The sequence below is a fragment of the Manis javanica genome, chromosome 3 (assembly GCF_040802235.1).
Source record: "Manis javanica isolate MJ-LG chromosome 3, MJ_LKY, whole genome shotgun sequence".
NCBI classification, from domain to species: Eukaryota; Metazoa; Chordata; class Mammalia; order Pholidota; family Manidae; genus Manis; species Manis javanica.
In genome coordinates, this window is record NC_133158.1 from 61,319,294 (window position 1) to 61,340,641 (window position 21,348).

General features: G+C 48.6%; 1 protein-coding gene across 3 annotated transcripts in view; it reads right to left on the reverse strand.

Moving 5' to 3' along the window:
• The window catches only part of NR1I2 (nuclear receptor subfamily 1 group I member 2), a 41,528-nt gene that overhangs the window by 2,316 nt on the left and 17,864 nt on the right, over positions 1-21,348 (reverse strand). The window contains exons 2-9 of one of the 3 annotated variants that reach the window (XM_037013197.2): positions 8,448-8,663; positions 6,671-6,804; positions 5,483-5,616; positions 3,980-4,167; positions 2,848-3,122; positions 827-969; positions 529-645; positions 81-186 (exon numbers count right to left, since the gene is read on the reverse strand). In XM_037013197.2, the coding sequence (XP_036869092.1) occupies positions 81-186; positions 529-645; positions 827-969; positions 2,848-3,122; positions 3,980-4,167; positions 5,483-5,616; positions 6,671-6,729 (1,022 nt within the window). In that variant the 5' untranslated portion in view covers positions 6,730-6,804; positions 8,448-8,663. Of the gene's footprint in view, positions 1-80; positions 187-528; positions 646-826; positions 970-2,847; positions 3,123-3,979; positions 4,168-5,482; positions 5,617-6,670; positions 6,805-8,447; positions 8,680-21,348 lie in introns of all 3 variants that reach the window. The other 2 variants (XM_037013198.2, XM_037013199.2) reach the window with 2 other exon arrangements.

Here is a 21,348-nt window from a genome sequence, read left to right on the forward strand (position 1 = left end):
CCCCAGCCAGGAGCAGCTCCAGTCTGCTCTCCCAGAGAGGCCCAGAACAGGCCCTCACACCCTCCCTGCTTGCTGCTTACCGGTGGGCAGGCTGGGGCCGGTTGCATTCAATGTAGGCCTTCAGGGCCACGGCGAATCGCTCCTGCAGCTGGTCCACCGCGCTGCGCTGCACCACACCTGGGCGGTCTGGCGGGGAGGGGAGGGCAGTGTGGGGCCAGCAGGGTTATGGGGGCAAAGACAAGCTCAGTCCAGCCCAGAGAGAGTGAATGGCCAGCCAACCACCTTCCAGTGCCAGAGACACCCAGTCAGGGCCATGAGGGGGGCACCAGGAGGGCTCTGCAGCACTCCTGCCCTGACCACCACCAACCCAAGGAGAGACCAGCTGAGGCCCCTCCACCCCCTTGCTGGCTGTGCAGTGAGTGGAGGCAGGGCCATCAGTGGGACCTTCCCTGGGGAGGGGAGAGGCTGCTGCCTCCAGCTGCTAATACTGAGGGGGGTGAGCAGGGCGTGGGGGGCAGGCAGCCTCACCTGGGGAGAACAGGGAGATGGCCTGCATCAGCACGTACTCCTCCTTGTGCAGCTGCAGCTTCTTCAGCATGTAGTGAAATTTCAGCACGGGCTCTAGTAGAAGCTGCTGGAAGCCCCCTGTGGTTGGGTGTAGGATGCAGAGGGAAACTAACTTGTCAGAACTTGACCCAGGACTCATCTCCCCTCACCAAGGCCTCTGCTCCCGTCACCTGGCCTTCAGCCCCGCCATCCCTGAGGCTCGTCCTGGTGTGGCTCCTCTCCTCCCCCATGGCATGCTGCCCTCCCTCTGCCAGGGCACCTGCAGGGTCTTCCAGGCAGTAGGACAGCCGACCACATTCCCAGGTCCCAGTCTCCGCATTGAACACCGTGTTGAATCTCAGTTGACACAGCTCAAAGCTGGCCCCCTTCAGCAGGGAGATCTGGTCCTCAATGGGCAAGTCCCTGGCAACAAGGATGGGGAGGGAATGCCAGCTTCTCCAGAAGCCGCTGCAGGCCAGCACCCAGCCCATTATCCAGGTATCAGGATGGGCTCCAGGCCCTGAGGATTATTCTGCTTGCTCTCGCATTGCCCCTAATATGCCCTCTCTCAAACCACCGAGCAGATTTCTCCTCCCTGCCAGCTCCCTCAGGGCTCCTGCTACCATCAGGGGCTCCCCTGCAGGCTGGCCCTGTCTCCTCTGGCTCCCCACACAGCCACTGACCCACAGCTGGTGCCTCAGCCCATGGCCCTGGCCTCACACATTCTGCCTCAGTTTCTCCACTTGGAACGATTGCCGCTTTAGCTTCACAAGTAAATCCTACTAGTCCTCAGGCCAAGCAGTCTTTGCACCTTCTAGAAGTGTTTCCAGAGTGCGGAGCTCTTCCTCAGGTGCCACTTCTCCGGTGTGAGTTCCATGCAGTGGGGATATCCCCTTCCCACTGTCTATTTTGGATTTAATATTTCCACTCTCTCTCTCCAGGCAGCCTGGGTACCTTGAGCCCCACTCCCAGCACCCAGCACAGACCTAGCCACAGTGGCTGCCTCTGCTGTTCACGGTTAGATTGATAGCCCTCACTGCCTGAGAGGTCCCCAGGTCCCTGCCAAGGAGGCATTCCCGCTAGAAGCCCAGGAGGGAGGGCGTTCTGGTGGCCCTCGAAAGGGCCTCTGCCTAGCTGTGATCTTGGGAATTCGGTCCCTTGTTTTCCACACCCCACCCTTCTTTTAGATCCTTAATGCTGAGCTGCAAGTTGGCTTTATTCCTCTCCCAGTGCCTGGCTTAGGATCTGGCAGGTAGGTGCTCTGAATGAACTCTGTACTCTGTGCTTCCAGATCTGGCCTCACTGGTTAACTATGACCCTTTGCAAGGTCATCAACCTCAGTGAACCTCAATGTTGCATCTTGGGAATGACGCTGATAACAATACTTGCCTCCTGAGGTGGTTGTGCTCAAAACTGTGGCCATGAGAAACAAAGAGTACCCGCCCACTCCAGTGGGTCACTGACTATCAGTAGGGATCTGCCAACGTCCACATGTATATGCAGGCCTCCCTCCCAGCTGCCTTTCCCATGATCTGGCCCCCCTCCCCACTTAGAGAAGCCCTAGGTGTCACTCGAAGGGGAACCCATGGGCCCCTGGAACGTACCCTGCCCTCCTGCTAGTGAAAGCAGGGGCCACTCGGGTGTGTGATTCAGCTCCTGACCCGGCCCCAGGGGGCCAACCCCAGGGAAGGTTTGCCGAGCGCCTTCTCCTGACAGACTGTGTGTTAGGGGGCCACGGCCGCCACACCAGGAGGGCTGGGGTTTCTCCCCACCCCCAGTGCCCCTGACTGTTGTGGCTGAGCCTGGCTCTGGGAGTCCCGGCCCTATGGGGCCTGCGACCACCCACCCTCCTCAGGCCTCTCGACCTCCTGGCAGCAGGTTGCTGGACGCCCAGGTCTGTTCCTGTCTCCACTCCTCCCTCTGGACTGCCTTCCCTTGCCTTCCAACTCCCTCTTTGCTCTGGAAATGCCAACTTGAGATTCCTGCCCTTTGGGGCAGAAATAGGGGAGGAAATTACTCTGAATGTCTACCATGTGTGTGCCAGTTGCTCTCCAGATAGCCCTGCAAGGTAGGCATTAGCTCCCTGGTAGCGGAGGAGGAGGCTGAGACAGGTGAACGGCTCACAAAGCTCATGAGCCATATAGCAAGCGCGCCACTCCCCAGTAACACCAGGTGCCCTGGGGGCAGAGATAAAGGAGGACCTTTTGGCACCAGCATCCCTCGAATTCATAGGGATCTACCCCAGGCCCTGGCCATTGTCAGCTCCTTTCCACGCCTATGCACCCAGTGCTTGTGTCCTACCTGAAGTGGGAGATGACTTTGGCAAAGTTGATGATGCCTTTGAACATGTAGGTTGACATGTCAGCCATGTGGGGCAGCAAGGAAAAGATCTCTTTCCCGCCGCTGTCAGCTGGGGGTGTGTAGTTCCAGACACTGCCGTCGTCTCCCCGCAGCTGCAGAGAGAGCTTCACCGAACACAAACCTTCCCGGATGCGGGTCCACTTGGCAGCTTCTTCCCCGGATGGAGTCTGCAGAGACTCTGGAATCCTGCAGCCACTGCTAAGCACCTCGGGCAGCTGGGCCAGGAACCGGGAGGTGGAGAGAGGAGAGGAGCTAGTGTCCTCCCAAACAGGTCCCCATACATGCCCCAGAGCACATGTCCAGCCACAGCCGGAGAGGACACCGTCGCAGGCACACACACCACACACACGCATGCAGCATGTGTGTTTCTTCTCTCTTCTCCTATCAGATGGTGCACTTGCTGGATCTGTGAGTTAATGGCCGCTCATGTCCCTGCCTGCTCAGACACAGGTTTGCTCCCTGCTGCAGTGTGCGTGTCCCAGGCATCCCCGACCTTGCCCTCAGGAAACTCAGAACGAAGGGTCTGGGAGCTACAGGTGGGAAGCACAGACTTCTGAGGCTGCTGGTAACCAACTCTCTGAGCTGAGCAGGCCGCTGAGATCCCTGTGAGCGCCGCAGAGAAGGGCACTGGATTGGACGTGGCTAAGGCCGCTGAGATCACTAACGTCTCTGGGATCAGATAAACCAGTTCACAAACATCAGACCCCAACAGATTCTGACCCTGCCCTTATAAAGCTCTAAGTGCCAGCAATGTTGAGGCAACTCAGCTTCCAAAACTCCATTTCTGGCTCAGGACCAGTTCCTACATGTTGTGGAAGGAGAGAGAAGAGACCCTCAAGCTGGAGTGCGGCTCAGAGCCCCCTGGGGGTCTCCTCAACACCCAGACCGTGGGGCCCCACCCTCAGAGTATTTCATTCAGGGGGTCTGGGGGGACCTGAGCATTTGCATTTCTAACAAGTTCCCAGGCGACGCTGCAGCAGCCAGGCCAGGGCCCACGCTCTGAGAACCAAGGGAATGAGAAGCCAGGTTTCGGCGCTGGGGTGGCTGCCCAACCGACCCTAAAGCCTCATACCCGGAAATCCTTGAAATGGGCGAAGGTGGTGTCAAAGGTTTTCATCTGCGCAGCCATCAGCTCCTTGATCATCGCCTGCTGCTCCTCAGTCAGACCCCTGGCTCCCGGGGGCCGAGTCCCGATCCGTTCTCCCCTCCTCCTCCTGATCAGGGCGCGCCTCTGTTCCACGGCCGCGTCGGACATGATCACTGCGGGGACAGCGGGAGTGGCTCAGGCCCCTCACCTCTCAAGCAGCCATAGTGTGGGGGCTGGTGGCGAGAAACCCCCAGCTCCCAGGTCACCCAGGGGAGGATGGAGGGTGTGTGCTGCCTGAGGCAGTGGGGTTCGCAACAACTTTCTGAAGCTTCTGGAGCCGCTGCAAGAGCTCTCTGGCTTCAGAATCAAAAGGTGCTGCGTTTGAGTGACAGCTTTGCAGCTTACTAGCAGTGACCCTGAGCAAGCCCCTTAGCCTCCCTAGCCCTCAGTTTCCTTCTTCATATTCTGCAGTGACAGAGCTCACCTGCCACCTGTAACTCTGCTGTTTCAATGAGGCATTGCACAGGGAGTGCCTAACAGCTCCTGGCCAGCAACAATGTCCCCAAACTGGCACCTGGTAGTGTTCTTCTCTGGTGGATTAGATACCGACAAGACTCCTGAGACACCCAAGGTCTCTGGGTCTCCAAGACCCTGGAGAGCTGGGGCTGCTGCTCAGTAAGAAATATCAACTCCAGCCACTTCCTATGTAGTCTGGAGCCTTAGGGCCTCCCAGGGATTTCTAGGGCCCATGTGCCTGTGCAGAGCAGAGCTCTGGGGGTCCTTGGTGGGAGAAAGCAGGGGCAATGGACCAGGAACTCGCTCTCAGCTGGTCTGCAGGGAAGGCTCTCTCTGCCTACATGCCCAGAGAACTTATCCCCTGAAAGAGGCTGCCCATTCTTCGATGACTGATGGAGACAGATATGCACTGGAAACTTCCAGCCTTTTCCCCCATCAGCTTTAACCTCAAAGTGACCTGGGAGCATGGTGATACCAAAGCTCCACAGGTAGAGCGAGAGCGGCCTGTGTCACCGGTCTGCAAACAGCTCCTCTGCAGGATGTCAGGTCTGAGGCAGCTGGTGGATGGTAAGATTCTGGAAGGTTGGGGGTTATATCACACCATGTGTCTCACTTCCATTTCCCAAATTCACTTCCTCCATTCAGCTAAAACACCATAAGGACAATTATGAAGGGGACAAAAAGAATCATGCAAGGGCACCCGAGGGGAGAGAGGGCATGATCCTGGCCAGGGCTCACCACACTTCCCAGAGCCGAGCAAAGATGCTCCACATCTGTCAGGTCCCTCAGGATGGGCCATGGGGTGCAGGAAGAGGGGCTGTAAGCTCCTCTCCACGAGCCTGCCTGTTGCACACAGGCCATGAGCCAACATGTGACCTGTGCAAAGGTGCTCATACACACCCCACACCATCCTCCTGGCAGGCATGCATGCACCAGCCCACAGGCCCCGCCGCCAGCAGCCCCGCCACTCACTCTCCTTCCTCATGCCGCTTTCCAGGCACTTGCGCAGGCGGCAGGCCTGGCACTGCCGCCGCGTCTTCCGGGTGATCTCGCAGGTGCCCTTCCGGAAGGGGCACCTCAGCCGGGCATTGCGTTTCATGGCCCTCCTGTGAGAGAACCGAGACCAAAGGTAGGCTGCCTGGGGGCACACTGTGGCCCCCTATGTCTCCCAACCCCAGGGACACTAGTCACACCCTCTGTGGGCCCTGCCTTTGCCTCAGTGTCAGGTCAGGTTCATAGGAAAGGTTCAGCGGGGGTTCGCCAGACTTCCCTAGATGCCCAGGAGCCAGGTGGAAGGGGGCAAGGGGCAACCTTTCCTGCCACATTCACACTTGTGCTTGTGTTTCAAGGGGTGCCAGTGTCCCGAGCCACTTTCTTCAGCTCCAGACCCCAGTTCCTGCCCCCCACCCTGGCCCCACACTCCTGTCCCCTTCCCCTCACCCCCTCCGTGTTACTGGGCACCCCTGGGGAGGACCTGGGGGATATGCTTCTGCGGAGGAGGCTTTTTCCTGGATTTCTCCTCCTGGGAAGAGGGAGCCAGAGGAAACCTGTCCCCAGGGTTATAAGAAACATAAGAAGCCCTTTCTTCCCCAGCCTCCATTCTAGCCTGGGCCTGGGGGCAGCCAGAGGACTGGGTACACTGGTGGGAAGCTTTCTACTTCACCGGACAATGGCCTCTCCATTGGAGAAGTGGATTCTCCTGATTGGCCTGGCAGAGCAGAGGCTCAGCGCCCGGTGAGAGTGGAGTGTGCAGGCCCTGCACCCACATGGCCTTGCCCAGCTGTGCCTCCAAGGGGGACAATGGGGTACAGGCCTTTTAGGGACCCCAGCCCAGCCACCCTCTCCCCACAGCCCAGGTGTCCCAAACTTGCCACAGAAGACCCAGGATAAGGACCCTGACTTTATCCCTCCCCCCGCGACTTCTCACAGCTGAACAGGAGACAAATTCTTCCATGGCTGGGCCTCTGGCTCTGGCCCAGCAGTGTGGAAAATGAGGGAAAGTGGGGGAGCATAGGGATGGACAGGTGGGGCCACAGGCTGGGCCTGGGGGCTGAATGGAAGCTGAGCTCCAAGCAGGTCTGGGCTCAGAAGCTTGAGGTCTCAGGCCAGTGATCCGCCCAAGGGGAGTGTTCTTCACCCGCATGGCCCTTCCCCGTTTACCTTCCCTGCTGGTCTGGTCCTACCCAAAATGGGAAGAGGGGGACGGAGCTCACAGTCATCAATGGTATGAGATGGCTCAGGCGCAGAGCTTTGCAAATTCAGTTCTCACAATCCTATGAAAGTCACTGCACCATCTGCCTGGCACAGATGAGGAAACCAAGTCTTTGAGAACATAGGTCACTACCTGTCCTCCAGGTAAATGAGAAGCTGAGACTTGAATCCAGGTCTGCCCGACACCAGAATGCAAGTTCCAACCACTGCAATAGGCCGCCTTCTGCCAGGAGTCCTGGGACAAAGCCCTAGAGGAGGAGGGAGCGCAGAGGAGCCTGCACCCCGTGGCAGTCCGCACTGACTCCAGATCTGGCTCAGAAGTCCGCCACGGGTGGCCACATTGCCGTATGCCCAGCTCAGGGATCTATCTCTGTGCTCCTTGCTAGTGACCAGTTCAGGAGGCAGCTGAGGCCTGGTTCTAGCCAATGTGAGATGAGGGGTCTTCTGGGAAAGGTTTCCTTGTTCTTAGAGAGGAAGCGACGGGCCTTTCTGTTCCCTGGCTGAGCACGGTGGTTCCTGCCTGTGGCCCCCAGCACCGTGCAGCCCCAAGGGGCGCAGGCTGAGCTCAGGGCATCATACAGATGGCACAAGAGAAAAATGGACACAGCTGAGCTGCTGAGCTCACCCTCCCCAAGACTGCAGACTTCTAGTTATGAGAGGTACTGTGTTCCCTGGTGCAGTACCCTGCTGCGCCTCTGTCTCTTGCAGCTGAACGCAGCCTGCCAAGGCCGCTGTATGTTAGCCTTGTCACAATCCCCACGACATGGGCATTCACTTCTCACGGGAATGCAGGCACCTTTGGACCTGCTCTAGGCCCACCTAACCCTGTGGGACCTCGAGCTGGGTCCACATCAGCCTCGAACCTTGGGTTTCCTCACTCGTGGGGGACACTTTGCTGCTACAGTGCCTCCTTGGGGTCCTCCTGTGGGCCCCCCACCCATGACATGCTGACCAGCAGCCCATCTTTGGGACCGCAGGGAGGGCCCTGGCTCTGGGGTTCATTTCTGTCCGCATGTTCAGCCACCAGGAAGAGCTCTGCAGGGGGCGACGTCATGCTGGCTGTGCCGAGGGTGCCTGAGGGTCCCAAGTGTGGCCCTGGGGGTGGGAGCTGCTTCCTCATCCAGCCCTTCACACAGGCGGACTGAGAGCTGTCGCTCACACACACCTTTCTCTGCTCCCTTCTCTTTCTGGAAAGATCCCATTGAGCATTTTCTCTTTCTCATCAGAACAACAGTAGCCCTTCTACTGGGCCTGTCCTGCTGTTGAGCTGGCACCTTTTCAGTGTTTAGTTTTTTGGGCCTTGTGTCTGCCTGCTTCTAGGTGAGCTTGTTTTGTCATATTCTATATGTATTCTATGCCATTCTTTACTTAACCACCACTCCCCAAGACTGATTTGGACACTTGCATTTTGGATTTTCAAATTTCTTTGCTCTCTTATGGACTGATTTTCTATTTTATTCAAGAACACATGGAGAAACAAACGAGGACCTTATAGGAACGGGGCTTTTTCCAGGTAGGGCAGGAAGATAGAAGATGAGGGAATCCTCTGAGATATAAATGGCCCTCCTGAGATGAATCAGGATGGGCCACAGGCCCATGCGGAACCTGGGAGACAGGCGGAGCTAAGGCCCTGTGAGTGTCCCCAGGGACTAATGGTGGAACCCCAGTTAGATGAGACCCCACATGTCTGAAGTGGCAGATGGGGAAAGCTGACAGGTGACTCTACCTGAAAAAGCCCTTGCATCCTTCACAGGTCATGACATTGAAGTGATAACCAGTGGCCTTGTCCCCACAGACTCGGCAGGCCTGGGTACCATCTCCCTCATCTGCGCTGGTGGCGGGCTTTCCGGCAGTGGAGTCTGCTTCTTCACAGAGCAGAAGGTCAGCATGGTGCCAGCTGTGCTCAGCTCTCACCTCCAGGTTTGCTTCTGGTCCTCTAGGACTAGAAGAGAAAAAAACTGCAGAGAATGAAAGAGCTGGACAGGGAGGTGCTGAGGCTGTCCCCGCTGTGCGCCACTCCCATGCGGCTCTGTGGACCCAAGAGCTGACCTTTGGTGGGAGAAACGTGGGTTAGATTGGAGTTGTTATAGTGATGTAACCAGGATGTTGTATACATAATAACAGGGCCCTGGAGTAAAGCATGTGAACAAGAACAAGGGAGAGAGAAGGGTCGGAGGAAGAAAAGAGAAGGATCCAGAAAAGACTCCCTGGGTTGGATCACAAAAGTCGGTCTTGAATGGACTGAGATTAGGAGGCCGCAAGCTGGTCAAAGACCTGAACAGGGAGCAGCGCATGGGAGACACCATTTGTTCAAGATGATATCTGGGACTGGAGAGACCCACAGGGATGGCCCATCGGTGTGTTGTGGCCCAAGCTCCCAGAGAGCTGGAAAGCCTGAGTGGACAGAGGGTTTTTAATCAAGTAAACAAACAGATGGGCAGAAAGACTGAGAGGGGCCAGGCTCACGATGCAGAAAGAACACAGTCCAGGCCCCAGTCACGCTGGGGCACACACAAGTGATCAGCAGACTTGTACCCATTGACAGAGCTGTACTCAGGGCGTCCACCTCAGGTGACTTCCTGTGACTTGACCTGTACTGGAACAGTCCCTAGGATGGTGAGTAGAAACTGGAACTGTCGTATTCACTGCTCTTCCCAAAAGTCTCTCCAGGTATTGATTACCAAGAACCACCACACCACAGACAATGTTGCCTCTTTAAAACCAAAATAAAACTTTGAAGGCACTTCCAACACACAAATTTCTGCTTCTGGCAGCATGACAGAGAAGAGCTGACAGTTTTACCTGTTAATGGTGAATTCTAAATTAATCTGTCCCCTGGCCATGGCCCTCCAGAAAACTGCAAATGAAATAGGCTGGCTGGGAACCTGAGCAGGTGTGTGTGGGAGTCTCCCCTGATTTTTCACGTAACCCTGACCTCATGTAGGCTTGGAGTTGTAATGTATAATGTGGGTGTTCATGCAAACCTCAAGCCAAGAATTTGATTTAAAGTGGCCTGAGGCTGGGAGTGCTCCTAGACACCCACAGAAGCAGGTGCGTTCCTCCTCTAGAGGCGCTCACTTTGTGCTACCCAGGCACAAAGAACCACACAAGTACTTTTCAAGAAATTTGAGCCAGAGTTCACAAATCATGAATGAAAGACTAGCATGGCACCATCAGCAACAGCCAGCAAAAACAACTCACAGCAGAATCAGACACATAAGGACCCCGTGATTAGCAAATGCAGAAAATGCTTAAGCAAAGAGAAGAGGTTGAAGATAGAAAGAGCAAAAGACTATAAGACTGACCAAGCAGTTTTGCAAAATGAATAAGAACTGACCATAAAATCTAAACAAACAGAACAGAGGCAGAGCCAAGATGGTGAGTAGAGCAGTGGAAATCTCCTCCCAAAAACACATAGAGCTATGAAAATATAACAAACAAAACTCTTCCTAAAACAGAGACCAGAGGACACAGGACAACATCCAGACCACATCCACACCTGCAAGAACCCAGCGCCTTGCAAAAGGGGTAAGATACAAGCCCCGGCCCAGCGGGACCCGAGCGCACTTCCCCCCGGCTCCCGGCAGGTGGAAAGAAACCGGAGCGGTTTTTTTTGTTTGTTTTTTTTTTTGGCGAGTGCTTTTTGGAAGCCTTAAAGGGACAGGGACCCTGTTGCTAGGGAGGCAGGGCGGCGGGACCGGTGAGTGGTGCCTGGGACTGGAGCCTGAGGACAAAGATCGCGCATTTTTCCCTACGGGACCGGTGGGCGGGTGCCTGAGACCGGCACCTGAGGACGGAGGAAATCGCGCGTTTTTCCCTTTTTTTTTTCTCTTTTTGGCGAGTGCTTTTTTGGAAGCCTTAAAGGGACAGAGACCCCGGTGCTAGGGAGGCAGAGCAGCAGGACCGGTGAGAGGGTGCCTGGGACCGGCGCCTGAAGACAAAGAAAGGGACCCCGGTGCTAGGGAGGCAGGGCAGCAGGACCAGTGAGCGGGTGCCTGGGACCGGCGCCTGAGAAAAAAAAAAAAATCGCGTGTTTTTTCCTTTTTTTTTTTTTTTTCTGTTCCCTCTCTCATTGTTGCTGTTGTTGTTTTGGTTTGGAGAGTGCTTTTTGAAAGTCTTAAAGGGGCAGGACAGGACACTTAGACCAGAGGCAGGGAATCTGGGGATCTCTGGGCATTCTAACCCCCTGGGCAACAGGGAGCACAGAGACCCCTTACAGAGAAAAATAGACTCCTGGCCGCTCCCCCTCCTACGGGGCTCCACCACTTTGGAGGAGCAGCCCCAGCCAGGTCACGCCCACAGCAACAGCGGAGATAAACTCCATAGCAACCGGGCAGGAAGCAGAAGCACTGTCTGCGCACAGCTGACCAGCATAAGCCACTAGAGGTCGCTATTCTCCCAGGAGAGGAAGGCCACAAACCAACAAGAAGGGAAGCTCTTCCAGCGGTCACTCATACCAGCTCTGCAAACTATCTCTATCACCATGAAAAGGCAAAACTACAGGCAGACAAAGATCACAGAGACAACACCTGAGAAGGAGACAGACCTAACCAGTCCTCCTGAAAAAGAATTCAAAATAAAAATCATGAACATGCTGACAGAGATGCAGAGAAAAATGCAAGAGCAATGGGAGGAGATGCAGAGAAAAATGCAAGAGCAATGGGATGAAGTCCGGAGGGAGATCACAGATGTCAGGAAGGAGATCACAGAAGTGAAACAATCCCTGGAAGGATTTATAAGCAGAATGGATAAGATGCAAGAGGCCATTGAAGGAATAGAAGCCAGAGAACAGGAACGTATAGAAGCTGACATAGAGAGAGATAAAAGGATCTTCAGGAATGAAACAACACTAAGAGAACTATGTGACTAAACCAAAAGGAATAATATTCGTATTATAGGGGTACCAGGAGAAGAAGAAAGAGGAAAAGGGATAGAAAGTCTCTTTGAAGAAATAATTGCTGAAAACTTCCCCAAACTGGGGGAGGAAATAATCGAACAGACCATGGAATTACACAGAACCCCCAACAGAAAGGATCCAAGGAGAACAACACCAAGACACATAGTAATTAAAATGGCAAGGATCAAGGTCAAGGAAAGAGTTTTAAAGGCAGCTAGAGAGAAAAAGGTCACCTATAAAGGAAAACCCATCAGACTAACATCAGACTTCTCAACAGAAACCCTACAGGCCAGAAGAGAATGGCATGATATACTTAATGCAATGAAACAGAAGGGCCTTGAACCAAGGATACTGTATCCAGCACGACTATCATTTAAATATGATGGCGGGATTAAACAATTTCCACACAAGCAAAAGCTGAGGGATTTTGCTTCCCACAAACCACCTCTACAGGGCATCCTACAGGGACTGCTCTAGATGGGAGCACTCCTAAAAAGAGCACAGAACAAAACACACAACATATGAAGAATGGAGGAGGAGGAATAAGGAGGGAGAGAAGAAAAGAATCTCCAGACAGTGTATATAACAGCTCAATAAGCGAGCTAAGTTAGGCAGTAAAAAACTAAAGAGGCTAACCTTGAACCTTTGGTAACCACGAATCTAAAGCCTGCAATGGCAATAAGTACATATCTCTCAATAGTCACCCTAAATGTAAATGGACTTAATGCACCAATCAAAAGACACAGAGTAATAGAATGGATAAAAAAGCAAGACCCACCTATATGCTGCTTACAAGAAACTCACCTTAAACCCAAAGACAAGCATAGACTAAAAGTCAAGGGATGGAAAAACATATTTCAGGCAAACAACAGTGAGAAGAAAGCAGGGGTTGCACTACTAATATCAGACAAAATAGACTTCAAAACAAAGAAAGTAACAAGAGATAAAGAAGGACACTACATAATAACAAAGGTCTCAGTCCAACAAGAGGATATAACCATTATAAATATATATGCACCCAATACAGGAGCACCAGCATATGTGAAGCAAATACTAACAGAACTAAAGAGGGAAATAGACTGCAATGCATTCATTCTAGGAGACTTCAACACACCACTCACCCCAAAGGATAGATCCACCGGGCAGAAAATAAGTAAGGACACACAGGCAATGAACAACACACTAGAACAGATGGACCTAACAGACATCTATAGAACTCTACATCCAAAAGCAACAGGATATACATTCTTCTCAAGTGCACATGGAACATTCTCCAGAATAGACCACATACTAGGCCACAAAAAGAGCATCAGTAAATTCCAAAATATTGAAATTCAACCAACCAATTTTTCAGACCACAAAGGTATAAAACTAGAAATAAATTCTACAAAGAAAACAAAAAGGCTCACAAACACATGGAGGCTTAACAATATGCTACTAAATAATCAATGGATCAATGAACAAATCAAAATAGAGATCAAGGAATATATAGAAACAAATGACAACAACAACACTAAGCCCCAACTTCTGTGGAACACAGCGAAAGCAGTCTTAAGAGGAAAGTATATAGCAATCCAGGCACACTTGAAGAAGGAAGAACAATCCCAAATGAATAGTCTAACATCACAATTATCGAAACTGGAAAAAGAAGAACAACTGAGGCCTAAAGTCAACAGAAGGAGGGACATAATAAAGATCAGAGAAGAAATAAACAAAATTGAGAAGAATAAAACAATAACAAAAATCAACAAAACCAAGAGCTGGTTCTTTGAGAGAATAAACAAAATAGATAAGCCTCTAGCCCAACTTATTAAGAGAAAAAGAGAATCAACACAAATCAACATAATCAGAAATGAGAATGGAAAAATCACGACAGACTCCACTGAAATACAAAGAATTATTAAAGACTACTATGAAAACCTATTTGCCAACAAGCTGGAAAACCTAGAAGAAATGGACAACTTCCTAGAAAAATACAACCTCCCAAGACTGACCAAGGAAGAAACACAAAAGTTAAACAAACCAATTACGAGCAGAGAAATTGAAACAGTAATCAAAAAACTACCCAAGAACAAAACCCTGGGGCCAGACGGATTTACCTCGGAATTTTATCAGACACACAGAGAAGACATAATACCCATTCTCCTTAAAGTGTTCCAAAAAATAGAAGAAGAGGGAATACTCCCAAACTCATTCTATGAAGCCAGCATCACCCTAATACCAAAACCAGGCAAAGACCCCACCAAAAAAGAAAATTATAGACCAATATCCCTGATGAATGTAGATGCAAAAATACTCAATAAAATATTAGCAAACAGAATTCAACAGTGTATCAAAAGGATCATACACCATGACCAAGTGGGATTCATCCCAGGGATGCAAGGATGGTACAACATTCGAAAATCCATCAACATCATCCACCACATCAACAAAAAGAAAGACAAAAACCACATGATCATCTCCATAGATGCTGAAAAAGCATTTGACAAAATTCAACATCCATTCATGATAAAAACTCTCAGCAAAATGGGAATAGAGGGCAAGTACCTCAACATAATAAAGGCCATATATGATAAACCCACAGCCAGCATTATACTGAACAGCGAGAAGCTGAAAGCATTTCCTCTGAGATCGGGAACCAGACAGGGATGCCCACTCTCCCCACTGTTATTTAACATAGTACTGGAGGTCCTAGCCACAGCAATCAGACAAAACAAAGAAATACAAGGAATCCAGATTGGTAAAGAAGAAGTTAAACTGTCACTATTTGCAGATGATATGATACTGTACATAAAAAACCCTAAAGACTCCACTCCAAAACTACTAGAACTGATATCAGAATACAGCAAAGTTGCAGGATACAAAATTAACGCACAGAAATCTGTAGCTTTCCTATACACTAACAATGAATCAATAGAAAGAGAAATCAGGAAAACAATTCCATTCACCATTGCATCAAAAAGAATAAAATACCTAGGAATAAACCTAACCAAAGAAGTGGAAGACTTATACTCTGAAAACTACAAGTCACTCTTAAGAGAAATTAAAGGGGACACTAATAAATGGAAACTCATTCCATGCTCATGGCTAGGAAGAATTAATATCGTCAAAATGGCCATCCTGCCCAAAGCAATATACAGATTTGATGCAATCCCTCTCAAATTACCAGCAACATTCTTCAATGAATTGGAACAAATAATTCAAAAATTCATATGGAAACACCAAAGACCCCGAATAGCCAAAGCAATCCTGAAAAAGAAGAATAAAGTAGGGGGGATCTCACTCCCCAACTTCAAGCTCTACTACAAAGCCATAGTAATCGAGACAATTTGGTACTGGCACAAGAACAGAGCCACAGACCAGTGGAACAGATTAGATACCCCAGACATTAACCCAAACAAATATGGTCAATTAATATTTGATAAAGGAGCCAAGGACATACAATGGCAAAATGACAGTCTCTTCAACAGATGGTGTTGGCAAAACTGGACAGCTACATGTAGGAGAATGAAACTGGACCATTGTCTAACCCCATATACAAAGGTAAACTCAAAATGGCTCAAAGACCTGAATTTAAGTCAGGAAACCATTAAACTCTTGGAAAAAAACATAGGCAAAAACCTCTTAGACATAAACATGAGTGACCTCTTCTTGAACATATCTCCCCGGGCAAGGAAAACAACAGCAAAAATGAGCAAGTGGGACTACATTAAGCTGAAAAGCTTCTGTACAGCAAAACACACCATCAATAGAACAAAAAGGAACCTTACAGTATGGGAGAATATATTTGAAAATGACAGATCCGATAAAGGCTTGATGTCCAGAATATATAAAGAGCTCACATGCCTCAACAAACAAAAAACAAATAACCCAATTAAAAAATGGGCAGAGGAACTGAACAGACAGTTCTCTAAAAAAGAAATACAGATGGTCAACAGACACATGAAAAGATGCTCCACATCGCTAATTATCAGAGAAATGCAAATTAAAACTACAATGAGGTATCACCTCACACCAGTAAGGATAGCTGCCATCCAAAAGACAAACAACAACAAATGTTGGCGAGGCTGTGGAGAAAGGGGAACCCTCCTACACTGCTGGTGGGAATGTAAATTAGTTCAACCATTGTGGAAAGCAGTTTGGAGGTTCATCAAAATGCTCAAAACAGACCTACCATTTGACCCAGGAATTTCACTCCTAGGAATTTACCCTAAGAACGCAGCAATCAAGTTTGAGAAAGACAGATGCACCGCTATGTTTATCGCAGCACTATTTACGATAGCCAAGAATTGGAAGCAACCTAAATGTCCATCGGTAGATGAATGGATAAAGAAGATGTGGTACATATACACAATGGAATACTATTCAGCCATAAGAAGTGGAAAAATCCAATCATTTGCAGCAACATGGATGGAGCTGGAGAGTATTATGCTCAGTGAAATAAGCCAAGCGGAGAAAGAGAAATACCAAATGATTTAACTCATCTGAGGAGTATAAGAACAAAGGAAAAACTGAAGGAACAAAACAGCAGCAGAATTACAGAACCCAAAAATGGACTAACAGGTACCAAAGGGAAAGGTACTGGGGAGGATGGGTGGGCAGGGAGGGATAAGGCAGGGGGGGAAGAAGAAGGGGAATATTAAGATTAGCATGCATGGGGGGGGAGAAAGGGGAAGGTGGGCTGCACAACACAGAGAGGACAAGTAGGGATTCTACAACATTTTGCTAAGCTGATGGACAGTAACCGTAATGTGGTTGTTAGGGGGGACCTGATATAGGGGAGAGCATAGTAAACATAGTACTCTTCATGTAAGTGTAGATTAAAGATTAAAAAAAAAAAAAAAAAGAAAGAAAGAAAGAAAGAAAAGGGGGATTACTCCTTGATAGGATAAAACTATTGGTAAATCAAAGATCAACGCATGCTTTAAATATCCTTAATGTTGATCACTTAAAGGGTGTCAGATGATCAGCTATGGAGGTACTCTTTTCTGATAATATTCCTTTCTCTTAATAAAAAAAAAAAAAAAAAAAAAAAAGCAGTCCCTGTGTGCTGACCTCCAATGAGTTCTGCACAGTGGTATAGAGGGCATGTCAAAGTGTGGGCAAAGGGTCTGTTTGTTTCTATGCAGAAGATCAAGGCCTAGCTTGGATACCCAGAAAATGAACTAAGATACGATATGAGGAGGAGCTTCCGGCATCAGCACTCTCTGAAGGACTCGTGCCGGGGGATGATCATCAAAAAGCCTCCACAGGGATCCGGATGATGCTGCGGTCGTGACTGCGTCCACCCCACCGTTTCCTGGACTTGCCATTGGAATGAGGAGGGAGATGTCTAGGCTGGCATGTGCATACAGTGAGACAACGAATTTGACCGGATCTGTACTGTTGGAACTCAACCAGAAGTTGGGAGGGGTGAAAGGTGTAGCACTCCAAAATCTTATGACTATAGACTATCTACGGTTAAAAGGATGTATGGGAGGTGAACAGAACCCAGAAATGGGCTGCTTTAATTTGTCTGATTTCTCTCAGACTGTTCAAGTACAGTTGGACAATATCCATCATATCATAGACAAATTTTCACAAATGCCTGGGTTGCCTAAATGGTTTTCTTGGCTTCACTGGAGATGGATGGTAATTATAGATTTGCTTTGTTTATGTCACCGTATTCCTATTATGTTAATATGTGTGTACAAATTAGTTAGTAGTTTAAAACCTATACATACTTAAGGTACTCTACAAGAAGATATGTCAAAGAAATAATCAATCCTCCCATGTTTTCTTCCACATGCTACCTCTATAGCTTTTCTTCTTCCTAATTACAACCCTTAAATAGAATTCGTGCCTCATATCGAAGTTACCGAGTATCATAATTCCTCCAGGTGGTAAAGATACCTCGAGACAAGTGCTGGGCATAGAAGCCACAGGGCATAAATCTGCAAAGAAGTAAAAAGCTAACCTTTTCAAACAATATGGCTTCTCTCTCACTTACCAACTTTACATTTCCCTGTATGGCCCCGGAAGATGACTGGTTAGCCAGAGATGGGTATGATTCCTCAAGGGAGGAACAACCTAAGACAGGCACAGTCACAGGGGGGGCCATCAGGTGAGAAATTGGGGATCAACAGAGGTGAGGCTCAGAACCTCATCCCCCCTGCTTTGAGAGAAATCTTCTGCATCCGTGGATGGTTTATTGCCCTTGTCTAGCTTGGATTAACACATAGTCTACAGGCACACACCTGATCATCTACAATTGCTCTCCTACAACACTAAACTATGTTTTCTACCTTTATCTTGCATCTACCTACCACTTCAGCATTTTATTAAAAATAAAAATAATAATAATAATAAAGGGAGAAATGTGGGATCAACATATAAATCAAGTATAAAAATCAAATGAATATTCATATTTGACCTGATTGTTTATAGTTCATAATGCATGATCAAAACCGAAAGTTTCTGTGATGAATGCCCTTGTACTATTCACCATGTAAGAATTTATTCACTATGTAAGAATTTGTTCACCATGTAAGAACTTGTTCGTTATGCTTCAGAAGATTGGAGACTGACGAGAGTTAGGCTTGAGATGGATTAATGATTGTACATTGAGCATTGACCCCCCCTATATTGAATTTTATTGTTGTTAACAACCATTTGACAAATAAATATGAGAGATGCCCTCTCAAAAAAAAAATCTAAACAAACAACAACTGTATAAGCCAGTAATAACAGTGGCTTGGGAGTTAGAAAAAACAAAACATAACTAAGATATGGAATAATATGTAAGTCAAAGATGGCTGGTCAGTGTGAAAATTTCTAAGGTTCTGCATTATTGGGTGGCAGGGGGGAGGATAATAACTCAGATTTTGATTAGGAAAGAATGCTTATTACCTACACTTACTTCTAGGTAACCCCTAAAAGTCTAGACATGAAGTACATAAATTGAAAGCTAATAGAAAGGAAGAAATGGAAGAAGAAGAAGAAAAAAATCCAGTTAGGGAAAGAAAAGAAACTGAAAGAGTGGGTCAGATAGAAAGTACAAGTGGAGATGATGAAAATAGAAAATACTTTGATTATTAAATGTAAATATGTTAAATGGGTTCCCAATAAAACACACTGCCACAAATGGTTTCGGTAGATGGCCAGAGCTATCTGAAATTCAGGATCAGTATTTTGGGGTCAGACTCTATGTTAGAAAATAAAGGGTGATGATGGATGTTCCCTAGACATACTGTGTTGATCATTTCACAATACATACAAATGTCAAATTGTTACATTGTACACTTGAAACTAATATATTATATAATGATGATACCTCAATACAAAAAATAAAATTTTTAAAGGGATGGGGGAAGATACTAAGATGGTAACTAACGATTTTTGAAACCAGGTCCTTTGCAAAAAAAAGGTAACTCATCTACTCACTGTAACAATTATTATAACATTTATCACTTCACTCAACAGACATGTGTTGAGCACCTACCACACACCAGACACTCTGTTATGTTGGGTCTGTTTTCAGGTTCTGCAGAAGCTGGAAGTCACTCTTTTGGCAGAAATTCAGGGCCTGCTATAAAGCTCTTTAATTGTTCACAGACATGAAGAGTGTTCCAAAATCAAAGAGCATCACAGGAAGGGAAAATTCTATACGCAAGGTACTGTTTGAGAGTGCACACTGGAGGAGAACAGCCTTCTGCAGGCTTCCAGCTTCATTCAAGGGCCATTAGGAATGGTAAGATCTGGGGCTATGGAGGGGGTTGGCAGAGACTGTGCACATGAAATATCGGTTTGGACCACGGTGACGTAGTGAGACAGCACTTCCTCAGTGATCAGGATAAATGCCATTCCCCAGAAGGAAAATGGTAATTACAACATGATACATGAATCCCAGGAGAAGCTCAATAGAGGACATACACCGAGAAGAAGAAAGCAGTGTGTCCAAAGGGGCAGAGGGGAAACATTTACTTAAACTGTGTCTGATGAATACATTCCCCAGTTCTGTAATGAGGAAGTATTAGAATTAATGCCAGAATCTCACTCCATGGCATTCATACAGGCTTCATCTGTATTCCAGATCCTTGACTTTCTAAGCAGAGGCACATGTAAACAGACAACCGCGTGTCTAAAAGGACTTGCAGTATTCCTCGGGCTGACGCTGCCAGTTTTCTGCAGAGTCGGTAGTTCTCAGCCTTTGTTTTGCCTGAGTTTACTGTTAAGTAAGCAGGCTCTGACCCATTCCATAGTCCATTCTCTCACATCCCCAGGAAGCCCCACTTAGGGAATGCATGAAAGCTGTTCTCCAAGGATGGCTCCCAGTAAACCATCCCCCCTGGGATTCACCCCCAAGTACAGTCCCCTCCCGTGATGAATCTGGGATGCTTTGTGACCGGCTCCAGTCAACAGAATGTGGGAAGTGATGCTGTGCCAGTTCTCAGGCCTACACCACATGCCTGGTGGCTCCTGCTTCCACCCTGACCCATCATGTGAGACAGTTGGCTTTGCTGCTCAAGTGACCACCTGAAGGGACAATGCAGAGCCCTGGGATGACACAGCTATCCCACCAAGCTCTGGACCTACGAGCAAGTCCTTAGAGATGCCACAGCCCATTAAGCATCCAGCTGATGGTATATGGAGCAGAGATCCCTGCTGAACTCCGTGAGCACACAGGATCATGACAGGAAAAAAAATAATCCAGTAAGTTTGGAGGAGGCATGTTACACAGAAAGACATAATGGAAACAGAACCTCTGGAGTTCTCTTAGAAACAGATCTGGACCGGGGGGCTGCAGGCCTGGTCCTGTTGTGCACTTACAGCAGTCTGCCTTCCAGAGTGGTGTCCTGAGGGCAGGAAAACAACAGTGAAGAGGTGACTGGATGTACTGGCCATATCCCTTTCATATGAATTTAATAAGACCAATTAGATGGGTGGTTTCAACTGACTCCAGCTGTGTTTCCTCTGAGCAATGCACCTGCTCCTCACCATGCTTACTAATCTTGAGATCTAGCCAGTGGAGGGTTGAAATGATCACCTCTTGTCCTATGAAAGTAAAATACTTCTTCAGTCAGGCCTTTGCAAAAATAAATAATCCATTATTTAGGCTGAATACCAAATCTGAGATATATTCCCAACAAGGAAGAGCCATCAATAAGTGAATGAATCAATCAGTGAATTTGGTGTTTATACATGACTGGGGCTTGCTGTGCCACACACACACATCCCAACCTCCTCTGTGAGTGGGTGATCAACATTGCTTCACTAGTAGGAAATGGAGCCAGAACTTGAACCCAGGTCTGTCTGACTCCAGAACCTGTATTCTTAACTCAACATTATGCTGCATCCTTTACAAGATTTGTTTCTGAGTGGGTGAACCATTTACTAAGCCTCCCTCATTTTATGCAAACTTCTTCCTAGGCAGGTCATGTCAGAGTCCTCCATGTCATGGGACTCCTTTGATGCAGCTGTGTGTTCTCGGGCGGGAAGTGATTCCTCAGCCCCTTCGCCCTTCCATCTCAGGGCCAGTGATGGCAGAAGAAACCAAGGACCTTTGCTGACACTCCTGCCACACCCGGAGCACCTCCCTTTCAAGCAAGAGAAATGTTCAAGGTGGTGATGGCTGTTCATTGGGCTGGACCAGTTGCAGGGAGGCTTCATCTGTATTCCAGATCCTTGACTTTTTAAGCAGAGGCGCATGTAAACAGACAACCGCGTGAGACAACCGCGTGTCTAAAAGGAC